Source organism: Zeus faber (genome assembly GCF_960531495.2).
Source record: "Zeus faber genome assembly, chromosome: 5".
In the NCBI taxonomy this organism is placed as follows: domain Eukaryota; kingdom Metazoa; phylum Chordata; class Actinopteri; order Zeiformes; family Zeidae; genus Zeus; species Zeus faber.
This window is the reverse complement of record NC_137192.1, coordinates 16,132,778-16,146,574: the sequence shown is the minus strand read 5'-3', so window position 1 is coordinate 16,146,574 and position 13,797 is coordinate 16,132,778. Positions and strand designations below refer to the sequence as shown.

The following is a 13,797-nucleotide window of genomic DNA, read 5'->3' as shown; positions in this document are numbered from 1 at the left end:
ATAGTAAAGCGCATATGTAGTATGTTGTAAAGTACATAATATTATGTAGTATTTAGTAAAGTACATATGTAGTATGTAGTAAGCGATTTCGGAGGTAGCACGAGTGTCTGTTTCGGCACTTTGGGGATTATTCATAACACTCAAGTTCAAGAGGAAGATCAAGTCCTTCTTGTTTTTTAGGAAAATGTTTAAAAAACCCTCTTTGACCGACTTAAACGGAAATGAACTGACCATAATCCAATTTCACACACGTGGTTTTCAGAGTGGAGGTGTTTTTTCCCTTATAAGAATCTTTGTTCAGAATCGTGTACTTATTTATTGTTATTATTATTATTATTAAATATTTTTTTTTTAATATATATAATTTATTTATTTATTTATTTATTTATTTATTTTATTTATTTTTTGCCTTACGATGATTACAGAATTCAGGTAATGGTTTAATTACATTTTAACATAGTCAACTACACAGACTGTTCAACATCAATATATATTAATCTTTTCATTTAAACTAAAATGTTCGTTAGAATTCCCGTGCTATCCTGTCTTTGAAACAGCCGGCTTCAAAAACAGGGGCAATATTTTTTTTTTTTTATGAATAATCCCTGTGTTTCTGATGTTCTAACGTTATCCGAGTGACATGAATTCCCTTTCATAATCATCAGATCATCAGATATATCTTAACCCCTTAACAGATAGGCTTCATTATTTACAGAGAGTTCACTTTAAACCGCAAAACAATGCACGCCTATGTTTAATTTCCATCTAATGTAGTTTTGACATTATTCCAGTCCAGGGAGCCAATCCAATTCTTTAACCATGAAATGATGTAACCACAGGAGACAAACTGAGTTAGGTACAGTACAACCACATAAAGGATTTGTAACTCTAGTGAATGATTCTGTCTCCATCTACTGGCCATCCTGAGTACTGCACAACCCAAAGAGGCGCGTGTGGACACCATGTTAAAAGGAAACATAATATCTAGTAAATTCGACCAACCACCGTACACTCTAGCATCCCAATTCAAATTCTCTTCAGGGATTGATGTTCGACTGACATCCAACAAGCCGTTTTGATCTCTATAACTCTTTGACCCTGAAACCTTCCTTTGCACGACGCTGTTACGTCTGCCGACCCATCCAGACACTGACAGCCTCTCGAGCCTCACACAGCAGAGCCTGTCGGACGGAGAGGACCAGCATCTGGACCGCCTCCGTCAGGTGGAGCTCGCCCGCAGCACGCCCATGTCACTGTGGAGGGCGGGCGCTGTGCAGGCCTGGCTGGAGGTTGTCATGGCGATGCCCATGTACATCCAAGCCTGCTCTGAAAACATCAAGAGCGGCAAGGTGTGTCCTCTGTAATTCAAACACTGTGTGGAAGGAGATGGAGGGACGGCGTCTGTAAGAGTGTGTGTGAGAGTGCCTGCCTTTTTGTTTTGATTCCCAGCGGGTGTAGTCCAGTGTCTACATCAAAAAGGTTCATTCTTTTCTCTGTAGGTGTTGCTCGGGCTGTCAGATGATGATCTCGAGCTGGGCGTCGGCATCAAAAACCCCCTTCACCGCAGGAAACTCCGATTGGCCATTGAGGATTACAGGAAAGCGGAAGGAGACCCGGGGTAGGCGAGACCGAGATGAAAAACAAATAACCCTGAACTTTGCATTTGGCAACGGTGCTTGATTACCGCGGCCCCCTCGTGCAGGCTGTCAAAGGCCGCGGGGATGGATCACCACTGGGTGTCGAGGTCGTGGCTGAGCGACGTGGGGCTCCCTCAGTACTCGCAGACCTTCCACGCTCAGCTGGTGGACGGACGCGTGCTCAACTCCCTGAGCCGCCGAGACCTGGAGAGGCTCCTCAGCGTCAGCGACCAGTTCCACCAGACCAGCCTCCTCCTGGCGATCCAGCTGCTGCAGCTGCTCAACTTCGACAAAGAGGTCAGATGAGACTAGACCGGGGAACGTTGCTCACTTCCTTTTCTGCACAACACTAACATTTCGTACAACGACCACAGCCAAGGTGCCGATTCGATCCAGACCGGGCCGGCGTCCTCTCCTGGGCTCTTTGATATTTTTTTTTTTTTTCCTCCGCTCTCCCACCATATTTATCTTTTTAAATCGGCACGGTTGCCTGCGTAACATGTGTCCACAGAGCCTGCAGACGCGCCGGGCCAAATGTGAACACCAAGATCGGGACGTGGTCGTTTGGACGTGTCACCGGGTAATGAAGTGGATCAAAGACATAGACCTCAAGGTGGGTGGGACGTCGAGGTCTTATTGTACCCTTGCTCGGATTTGTTATAGGAGCTGGCCATTAACAAATACAGAAAGAATACAGCTCTAAGATTTTAAAAATGAACCTTTTTGTTAGTTATAGTGTACATAGGAATTTGCATCCGCAATAAACTAGGATTTGTCCAGCGTCACACCCGTACTGTATATATTTAATTCCCCTCTAACTTGGTGTCTGTGTGTGGTTCTACTGTTCAGGAGTACGCGGATAATCTTCAGTGCAAAGGAATCCACGGGGCCGTCATCGCCCTGGACCCTTCCTTTGACACGGACACCATGGTCCAGGCCCTGGGGATCCCCAGCGACAAGCCCATGCTGCACCGACACCTCTACGAGGAGATGAAGCTGCTCTCCATCGCTCACAGGTCAGCTGACAGACCTTGAGCTCTGTTTGCTGTGGTAGAATAACTACCTGGGATTATGATGTGACGTCATCCCCTGAATTGTGGACGTGAATAAATACACATCTCCTTTCCTTCCTGACTTTTGCAGCAATACAGACCAGGGGGGAGAGACATTCGTTTCCAGTTCCCAGTCACCTGTGTCCCCTAACCGCTATGCTGACAACAGATTGTCACTCAGAAGATCAATCATGGTATGTATAAGGTCTTTTTCTTATTTGTTGTTATTTATACAGATTGTAACATGCAAAGAAAGATAACTGTCATGTATAATTTGCAATTTGCATGTTCAAACTGCACTGTTTTATGATATAATAAGTGCAACTTTAAAATTGAAATATGAAAAAATATAAATCAATTTACTCATCCCTTCAGTTTTTTATTTATTTATTAACTGGGTGTTTTTTTCCATAAGTTTTATGTCATTTTTTAATTGTGACACCCTTTTTTAATGAATCACCATCATGAGTCATTAATCACCATTAGTGGCCTCTTGTTTTTCCCAATTTCTCCAGAGTCCGTTGAGGTTGAATCCAAAAAGCCAATCCTTGGAGCGGGGTCTGGGTTTCCACAGCAGCTGTGGGTCTCTGCCCAGAGAGGCCAGGGTGCAGGCCGTGCCCAGGACCAGGGGGAGCCCGGTGCACACCTACAAGAGTGTGGAGATCACAAACGTCTGAACCGCTCTCGGACGTCGGCACCTGTTAACCATCAAATGACATTCCACGGTTTGCTTCAGCGAACCGTTTTAAGGAGTAAAACTCGTTAATAGGAAGTACTATCTGTTATTATTATTATTATCATCACCGGCGGTCATCCGCTCTCCCTCAGGATGACCTAACTCTCTGCATTCGGAGCAAGTTTGTAATGACATTTCTTTTTAACCTGTGCTGTCAGCGTGCTGGGCATACAACACAGAGTATTTGTTCAATTGCATCTAGGACATTTTTAGTCTGCAAGTGGAGTTCAACTTTTCAACCTGCAATGCAACTCTTTATTCATTATCTAAACATCAAGAACTGCTGCAATAACTCTGTCCTGTGGACGAACTGTGGGATGAGAAGAGCACAGCTCTTTGTTACACAGAACCACCACCAATCCCCCTCTTTGGAGAACGATCTTACCCTGTTTTGGACTTTAAACAACTAATCTTCATTACTACTTCATTACACAGAACCAAACAACAACATGTACATGGAAAAACATAAACATAGAAACATCAGACGACAACATGTATTAACAAAACAATGAACTAAGTCGAGGAAAACTGGAACAGTAATTCAGCACATGGCCTCTTCCTGTCATAGCGTTGGCAGTAAATTAGGGAGGAAAGGAGAAATGTAACCAGGAGGGTGTTATAAGCAGGTGCTGGTGTGTGTGTGTGTGTGTGTGTGTGTGTGTGTGTGTGTGTGTGTGTGTGTGTGTGTGTGTGTGTGTGTGTGTGTGTGTGTGTGTGTGAGTGTGTGATGTGTGATATATCCACCGGTGAGTGCAGGGGACTTGTTCCAATTAGTTCTGGTGTGTGAGGTTGAAATGATATCGTAGCGTATCCAAGCAGCAGAAAAGGGGAAAAAGCCCCGCGGCCGTAGAGACACTCCACGACCGCAGGAAAGCTCCGAGCACCCTGCCCCTGCAGCCACAGAAGACTCCCCATCCCCCAGAGAAACTGGGGGCCCGCTGAGTGACAACCACGCACGGCCCCGAGGAGCATAAACCAGTCAGAGAGCGTGAGGAGACCCTGCACCCCTGAAGCGCACACATACAACCCACCACCACGTGCAGTCACAAGATACACCCGCGAGTGCAGAACCGGGGCCGCGGACTCTAGGCGCCCACTACAGGCCCGGAGCCAGGCCCCGTGCCGACAGACTGACACCCCGGCAGAGCCACCCACCCCGCAGGCGACCGAGCGTCCCCCCCCACGTACCACCCCGACGTCGAGGCAGGAGCGTGACGGGCAAGATTTCAGCCCCACCCACCTAGACCACACCCCACCCGTCCTGCAAACCCTCGGCCTATTGTGTGGTGTATGGACTGAGTTTGAGTCGCCCAGGACCCGACCGTGCAGCGGAATACCAGGAGGAACTCAACCCACAGCGACAAGCCCCCAGCAGGCCCCTGACCAGCCCCTGACATTTTATTTGTTGGTTTTAGTTGTTGTGGTTGATAGTGGTTGATAACAGTCAACATGAGATCAGATGTTGACTACTGAAATAATTTCCCACTTTATTGTGCACTTTCAAAATACGTTATGTTGAGCTACTCCAAGTTTTTTTTTTAACTTTTGTTTGTTTTTACATTTTAACAATTCAAACAAAATATTCCCTAGGGAAATGGGATCGCAGATAGCAGTGCAGTCGAAATTGACTTTTGATCGAATGGTTAGCGCACGTGACCTTTCGTTCCTTTCCGGACGTCCGGTGGCGTTACGAGAAAAACCTCAAAGACAGCACAGGGCTATCGCTACCCCTCGCCCTGACACAAGACTCTGCTGATGCCATCTCCTCGCTCACATGCTATGGCCCGCTGGTGTGCTGAGTTGGTGTGCCGCTGCTACGCTGAGGGTCGGGGTGAGAAATGACAGAGTGGAGCTGCGTCCCCAGATCAAGCACAACTTTCGCTTTAAGCCGAGAGCCACTCGGCTTGTCCTGCTCTGTCCTGCAACCCGTCGCAACTGACCCTAAACTACGCTTCTTCTTTGTTGTGCGTCCGGTGACATCACCCGAAAGCGCTTCCTTAATAGGATCCGTCTTCTGCCCCAAAGCTCTTTCAGCTGTTGGGTCCTCATTTGAAACGGAGGAAAACCTCCGGAGTGATGCGCTTCACCTTTTCAGGTTTTGGGATGCACTGTTAGATTGGATGGCGAAGGGGAAACATATGCTGTTCGAAGCACAGAAATCCGATTCCATAAATGGTGAGAACATTTAGAGCCCATCATTTTGAGGTCTCATACGCAGGTTAATACCCGTAGAGTTGAGGGGGAAGAATGTAAACGTATCTGTGTCTGTACACTAGTAACCATTTAATGAAAGGTCAGTATGTGACAAATAAAAATCTTGAATCTTGAATCTTGAATCTATTATTAGTTGCACATCAATTCCCATCAGTGTCTATCAGAGCCATGGTCTGCAGCTCAAAACCCCCAAGGTAAACCTAACCAGTAGAAAACAGGTTTTCCAACCAAACTATGGGTGTTGGCAGCAACGTAACAAACTGCCAGTTCATTTATTTTTAACGTGGGAAGGCAGGCCAGTTCAAACCTGTATCTTGTATTAATTAATGCCCTACTTTTCTTAGTTATTAATATTTTACTAAAAAAGACTACTTCTTATTTTGGTTTTGGTTATTCTGATGCATCTGGCAATCAAGGACATGAAGTTTAGAGCATCTTTGTATAAAAAAAAAAGTGTTTTTTTCTATTTCAGTGTTGGAATTGTTATATATCGTTTATGACAAGATATGTCTGAAAACATTCATAGTTAAACAACTGTAAATAAATGTTACGGCCATTGGAAGTGTTGCGTATAAAGTATGTGAGCTGAATAAATGCACCTGTTTTCAATGATTAATGAATCAAAGACTTTAAAGTGGTCAACCATAAAATTGTCTGTGTCGGGTTCATGACACTACATGTTCCAGTATTCCATTTGAAAGTGCAATGTTTTTTGGGTTCAGCCTCATCTTTGTTCTAAGACGGTTTGCTTTCTTTTCACTAAAATATACGTCTTCTGATCATTGCTTCGTTGGGTTTTCTTCTCGGTCATTTGAAGAGGTGGATATTTTTCATCCAAGGGTTCTGTCCTTTGTGAATGTTCATAGATATCACCGTAATACTGACCACAACTAGCCACCCTAGTTATCGCATTTATCATATAATTATTGTTTTGTTTTATCATAGCATGAATAAAAATGTTTAAAAAAAAAAAAGTACACAGAAAAACAAAGAAAATATAAAGAAGAAAATAAATACATTAGAGAAAAGCAAGTCATTGAAATTCGGAGGATTTTTCCAAATATATATTTATATTTTTAAATATTTGTATATTTTATGTTTATTCGTGTTTTTATTTTCTAGATTTATAAATGGGGTTTGCTGAAGTGTTAAAAAAAAAAAAAAAAAAGCTTCCCTTATTATTTGTTAGATTGAAACGTTTGAGGAGTGAATTTTTTTTTTTTTTTTTTTTTTTAATGAATTCAATTATAAATAATGGGTGAAAAGCGGGAATTTTAAACAATGTTGCCGTTATGTATGATTTATATTTATATGACATTTAAAACATACATACAACCACACACTTGAACATACGATCACAACAACAACAAAAAATCCCATTCACGCATTTTCTCGCCCAAACAACGCGAGACGTGCGGGCGCACTAGGACCGGGAGGGACGCGGCGACACCTGTGCGGGAAAGGCGCCACCGAAGTTCCGACAAAGTTGCGGTATGGAAGTCCTTCCTTGCGGTGTACAGGCTTAAACGCGCTTAAACACGGAACGGTACTGTGTATTCTAAAAGAAATGTCCCCCTGACAGCTCGTGTAGGACGTCGCCGGGTCGCCGAGCTCATCGCGTTGGGTTCCCTCGGAACACCTGGCTGCTCAGGTGAGTCATCCATGCAGAGGGAAGTCATTGGGCGTGGAGCGTGAACAAGCAGGTACGGGCCTCTCGTTGCGCGTCCCCCGTCTACTGGGGGGGGGGGGGCGAGACGTTTCCAACGAGAGGAGGCTGGTGGCGTTTTACCGTTTTAGAACGCGTTTGGGGAGCGCTGGAGGACGCGCATAGTCCCCCCCCCAACGCCCGGTTAAACGAAGCCGTTTGAGGGCGAGACGCGCGACTCGCGAACGACTCGTTCCGAGCGAACGATTCGTGGAAATGACCCTGGAGTCGGGGGTCACTCCGGCGCGAGGGAAGCGAATTGGACTCAAACTGAAAGTAGTTTCTTAGGGCCAAGGTAATTCGTAAGAAGAAGGACCCAGAGATCTGGCACACGTCGTATTGAATGTGACGGATTCACACTTAAAAAAATCAATGTTTTTTGGACAGAAGTATATTATTATTATTATTGTTGTTGCACTTCTCTGCCAGAATACATTTTTTTTTTTTAGAGAGATTTGAATGACACGTGGAGTCCCTGGTCCCACTCTTTTACAACCATGGCTTCATTTCTGTTCTTACCGTTATGCTATTTTCTTTCCTTTTGGTGAATTGTAATTTGAATTTGCATGGGCACTCATTTGCAGGGAGAGGGGTTTGTAGCACTGCTGCATCTTTTTTTTTATTTTAATTTTTTTTTTACTATTAATTAGTAATGTTCTTAACATGAATCCAAATGCTTCTTAATGTAGGAGCAGGTGAGGTGCATCCGTGCTACCAGCATACACACACACACACACACACACACACACACACATATGCAGGTTGTTACCGTCAAAATAGGGGAAACGCTTTAAAATAGCTGAGGTATCCAATACTACACTACTCTGTTGTGGAGTAGAGGGCACTTATTCCAAGCCTTGAATTTTGGTCCACCCAACCCCCTACTGAACTGAAACTAGTGAGTAATCATGGTTAAAATGGCATTTCTTCAATCCACAGAACATTATTATTTGTCACTTAATTGCTTGATGGATGGATGGATAGATGGATATTTTGGGGATTTTCTGATTCTCGCAGTTCCTGGGATATTTTCCCGCCGTTTTTGCTACGACAGCAAAACCTCGAGAGTTTCATGTAACATCAGACACCTGTAGGAACAATGATGGAGCACATTGAAGTTCACTGCTTCCTCTTTTTTGGGGAGATTTCCCTTTTATCTTCTGATGTGACTATTTCTGACGTTTAGATGTCCGTTCTCAAACCGGTTGAAACAGAACAAAGCAAACTGCCGACGGGTTCACGTTCTGTTTAATTCGGCTTCCATGTCAGCTCTCATCCAGCGTAAAGAGCAGGTGATTAAAGACGTTGTAATCCCATGGGGTTTGTTAGAGTTTGTTCAGTTGTTTGTGTGTACCCTAAGCATGTTTGTACACGCCTGCTATGCTACTGGACACTACAATAAAGTCTACACCCGAGACATTTTCCTGTTCCTCTTGAAATAGTTGCATGAGTTGAAACTTTCCCTGTGTTTGTGTCTGATCGTGTAAGGGCTATTGGCACTTGGAATAGGAATGTTGGAATGACATTTTCAGCCAATTATGCTGCTTTCACACATGCACTGTGAACCTGAAATTGTCCAGACATTACCTGGAGGAGCTGTGTGATCGCGAATGTCCAAATTATTCGACCCGGACCTTACCCAGCCAGCACCCTAGTACAAACTCCGCATAATGTCCGTTTGAGCGGTATGTGAGAACAGAGCAGCGATTGCCTGGAGCGTTCAAAGCGAGCGAGTGTCGCGTGTCGACGACGTCTCTATCATGTGCCAGTTATTTACCTTCGTCTGGATCTTTGTGCATGGAGCGTAGCTGCTGCATACTCCTTCCTGCTTTCTTTATTATCCCTTTCCACTCTTTCATTATATTGTGGATACATCCAAATAAATGGAGTATCAATGCAAAAAACAAGGCCCAACTGCTGATAAGTCGGTAGCCTTGTCCGCCATCTTTGGTGTGCTGTAAAACTCCACAGCGTCATTGCCTCACGTCCTGCCTCCTACGCTCTCTACCCCTTGTCTAAAACAAACCTACCAACCATTATTTCCAGGCGGTGTAAACGCATCTGACACAGACAATCTGTTTTTTCGGTACATGTGTGAAAGGGCAACTCTGGACAATGTCCGGATAATCAGGTCCTAATATTATCCGGAGTGCATGTGTGAAAGTAGCTTTAGACTCCCTTGGTATTGGTCAGTTAAGGATGAAGTTCGACAAGGGCAGAAACTGTTATATTATCATTATATAATAAACTATTACGATTACAATTCCTGTACTATACGGATCATTTTCTTTGTTAGGCTATCACGTTAAAAGTCACCACAATTGTGGAAGAAATGAAATTCTGTTGACAAAATATTAGTAAATGACAATGCTGACATTTAAGCTTTTTGCATTAGTGGTGTGCTTGTATGTGTGAGCATAGGTCAAAACTTTGGATCCTGACATGAACAAATTGTCTTTTCACTGTTTCAATATCACTGTTTCAAAGGGATATTTTGTCAGAAATAAGCAGTAAATAGTGTCTCACTGTACCCCGAGTTATGTTTGATGGTTGCCAGAATGACATGGTTTAGCTGCAATCTTGTTAGTAGCCTTACAGATGTGTTAGCGTTTTTTTTCTTTCTGTCATTCCAGTTTATGTTTCATGTTTAGACATGAACAGACCCATCGCCACACTCTATGTTTACTTGTTGTGATGTCCTCTGGTGTCGCTCCCTCAGCGCACCAAACTGTGATTACAATTCTTCTAATTTTAATGGCTTAATTAATGTAATTAATTTTTCTACATTTAAAGGCTTATTTTATGGTCTGTTTACATTCTGTCTCTATTTTATCTGGCAGTTAGTCCATGACTATCAGCTACACTGAAGATCACTCATTTTCAGTGTAGCTGATAGTCACTGAATTCCTGTCAAGGTTATCTCATGAATGCGCCTCACTTTGGCCATTTAATGAATTCCTAAACGGGTACATTCCTAAGCTACATTTCCAGGAAATTAATTGTCGTATTGTGTTGTAATATTCCGTATTGATGCTGTGACCTGAAAATGCAGAGGGGGGGATAAAATATCAGACATGAATTGGGAAAAACTAGACATTTGTATACTACACAGTATGCTGTTGTCCTATCTAAAGTACAAGCACTGCTTTTCCTGGTCAGTGCCACAATGATTTCATTCATATGGTCATTCATAAGCTGGTATCAATATAAACATCACAAAACAAAGTTTGGATAATTGTTCGATGTCGGCCAGAACCCGAACGACATCGAGTCTTCTCAGAATCAGTGCCTTTTTCAGCATAGTGTTTCCACTGCTGCTCTATTTACTCTAAGTACTGGAATCTTGAATGTTGAGTGAATTTATCCACTCTAGGTGCACTTTATACATGACATGAAAGCACTTGACTCGCTGAACTGTATTGGTGTTGATCTCACCTCCAGCCTCCCCTACAGCGATGTGTTCCAGTCGGGGTCGGTGCGGGGGTGGCAACCGCCCCGCTAACAGGTCGTCCAGATCGGGGAGCAGCGGTTCCGGCTCCCACTACGCCCTGTGCGCCTTGGGCGTGGGGCTGATCGCCCTCGGTATCGTTATGATCGTGTGGACTGTGATCCCCATCGACGGCGAGTCGTCCGGGAGCGCTCCGGCAGGAAACTCCAGCACCCCGGTACCAGAAAGCGAGGAGGGCGGTCCAGCCGAAACCACCAAGACCTCGTCCGTGGCCTTCGTGCTGGTGGGAGTCGGGGCCGTCATGCTGCTGCTGGCCATCTGCCTCGGGATGAGAAACAAGCAGAGACAACCAGTCAGCGAAGCGCAGTCAGCCACCGCAGGCGCCCTCTTCATGGACCACACAGCTCAGGAGCAGGAGGCGTGAGTGCTGATTTGGAAGAGAAAATAGTGGGAGATGATGCACTGATACACTTTTCTTTTTTTTCTTTTTTTTGGAACGAGTACTGAGTACTCACGTTTGGATACCAAGTATCAATACGAATGCTGAAAATTTTCAGTTACAGTAATAGTAAGATTGTGGGTTTTGAAGACCCTGAGTGGTTAATGTTACTGTTTTGTTCCAACAAAATATAATATATAATATGAAACTGTCACAGAGTCTCAAAAATGGAAAAATCAAGCACTATTTGACCCAATTGCAAATACCTAGATCAGTGCATTCCAATAATAATTAATGTAAATCTGATCTTACAGGGATTTTATTAGATGTCCTCTCTGTTTAAAAATAATATTTAATATTCACTTGTTTCTGAATAATATTTGCTTGTTTGTGGTCAGAAAGACTCAAATCCACTGATGAATACTGTATAAGACCAATACGACCAATATAGTTGTCATTTCATGTAATGTAAATTTTAAAATTGTACAAATGATATCATGATCTACTGTTCTTGTGTGTGTGTTTTGAATATTTTCCTCTGCATTCCTTCCACCCTGCGTGTCCCATTCAGAGCGGAGGATCGCGCTACGTACAGCGTGCCAAGCTACGAGGAGGTTGTGGGCAGTGGTCAGTACCCCGTCCGCCAGAGCAACCTGCGCCAAAGCACGTCCCAGCTACCGTCCTACGAGGACATCATCGCTGCCGTGGAGAACGAGGGTAACCAACCCGCCAACAACCCAGTGGAGGAAGCCGCTCTCGCAGTTCACCAGGACGACCAGCCCAGCTCATCCCAACCTGCTAATACAGAGCCCCAAGCCGAGCCCGAACCCGCCGCCACCCACTCCAACCCTCCAAGCCGCAGCACCAGCCGGGCCAGCCGGATACTCCGTCCACTCCGTGTTCGTAGGATTAAGTCGGACAAACTGCACCTGAAGGACTTCCGCCTCCACATCCGCAGCCCCACGCACAACCCTGTGACCATCGAACCCATTACTCCACCGCCTCAGTATGACGATAAGGTGCCCAAGTTAGCACAGTGACACATCTGGCTCAAAGTGCTGAAGCCAAATCAGTCGAGGCCTTGGAGTGCTGTGACTCCCATCTGTCACATCAAAAGAAAGCAAAAAGGAAATGTTCTTAAGATTTGTCTACAGCTGTTATGCAGATGTACGTATTGATGTATTTATTGTGGTATCTTTCTGAATTGTACCTAATTTACACAGAAATAGATAATCACTTCATGTTGCAAGACAGGACATTCAATTTTCCTGTTATAGGTCTAACATTTTTGCAACTGACAGTTTTATTGTGATTATTATTCTATTCAATTATTGTGCTCAGATTTGTTTTAAATTGGAATACAAGTGGAACGGGGATACCAATCACTTGGTGGAAATATGAAAAGTATCCATTGTGATATATATGGATATTCAATGTTTATATTAGTGTTAGTGCTGACGAACACTGACCTAAGATGTATAAGTTCAATGGGGTTTTGGTTTTGTTGATGTCTCTCCACCTATTTTAACTGGATCTTTTATATTTGTATGCCAATGTTTATCATTTTAAATAAGTATATTGATAACTAAATGTGCAAAAGCTATTTTATATGAATTTGAATAAATGACAAACACTTAATTTTCCTCATGTTTCTAATCTATTTAACATTAGTGTAGTGATGGTAAAGGTAAACTGTTGTGTGATGTTGAAGTAAAATGAAATAGCAACCCAAAATGACTTAAATTAATGTATGTGTGTGAGAGAGAAAAACATTGCCTTTGCATGCTCTGTTATATTTCTGAAGCTTGGTAAATAAATGTCATTTTGGGTAGTATTTCAACTTTTGTATCCTGCATTAACCATTTGTTCCCCCCATCTCTGGATTCCTCTGTGAATGCCCATAGGTACTGAATTCAAACTAAAGGTGATCGGATGGCTGTGTCATTGAAGCCACAGGAAAACCGTGCTAAATGTGACAAACCTTTGCATGTATTATGAATTGAGTGTAAGTATGGATGACACACAGGGCAGGGGGGCTGTCTCGTGGCTGTTACCTACACCATATTATCCTCAGCAGATACAACACTACACTTCCCCACAGCTCAAGGACATCGACAGACGTACTGCTACATGATGATGCTCTTGGGGGTTGCTCTTGGTAGTGTTGGTATAGAAAAAGAACTACACAGAGCAATGCTGTTGTAGAAGCATCACCACTTTGCAGTAGGTGTATCTTATAAATCTGTCTCATTTGGCCAATTACATTCTCGTGCATGACACATTTTACTTGGTGGTGTTTAGTGCGTTGTTTAAAGGCCAGTATATACAAAAAATACAGAAAATTAAAAAAGTGCTCAATACACAGGATAAACGCGGGGGCAACATGGCATTATGGTTGTATGGAGCACTGAGTTTGACTATAAAACAATTATTGGTGTATAATACTGTCCAGAATGAATGAATGAATAACTGTGTACTAGAACACGGATATCAATGAGTGACGCTGCAACGTGTACTCTAGGCCTTACGCCCCGCCTATCATCATTTCTCTGTCATATTTGTAGAG

The 13,797-nt window shown here is 43.6% G+C and overlaps 1 protein-coding gene across 1 annotated transcript; it reads left to right on the top strand.

Annotated features, from left to right (window-relative positions):
* The first annotated feature begins 7,069 nt into the window (after window positions 1-7,069).
* tmem51b (transmembrane protein 51b) lies at window positions 7,070-12,868 on the top strand. The gene is made up of 4 exons (XM_080000291.1): window positions 7,070-7,130; window positions 7,222-7,290; window positions 10,786-11,212; window positions 11,803-12,868. Exons 3-4 carry the CDS (start codon window positions 10,800-10,802, stop codon window positions 12,269-12,271), a joined length of 882 nt encoding a protein of 293 aa, XP_079856417.1. The 5' UTR covers window positions 7,070-7,130; window positions 7,222-7,290; window positions 10,786-10,799; the 3' UTR covers window positions 12,272-12,868.
* The last annotated feature ends 929 nt before the right edge of the window (window positions 12,869-13,797 follow it).

Excerpts from the sequence above, each read along its gene's own strand:
- tmem51b (XM_080000291.1), top strand. The coding sequence starts at position 10,800 with ATGTGTTCCAGTCGGGGTCGGTGCGGGGGTGGCAACCGCCCCGCTAAC. Across the intron at positions 11,213-11,802 it reads ACAGCTCAGGAGCAGGAGGC|AGCGGAGGATCGCGCTACGT; the intron begins GTGAGTGCTGAT and ends TGTCCCATTCAG.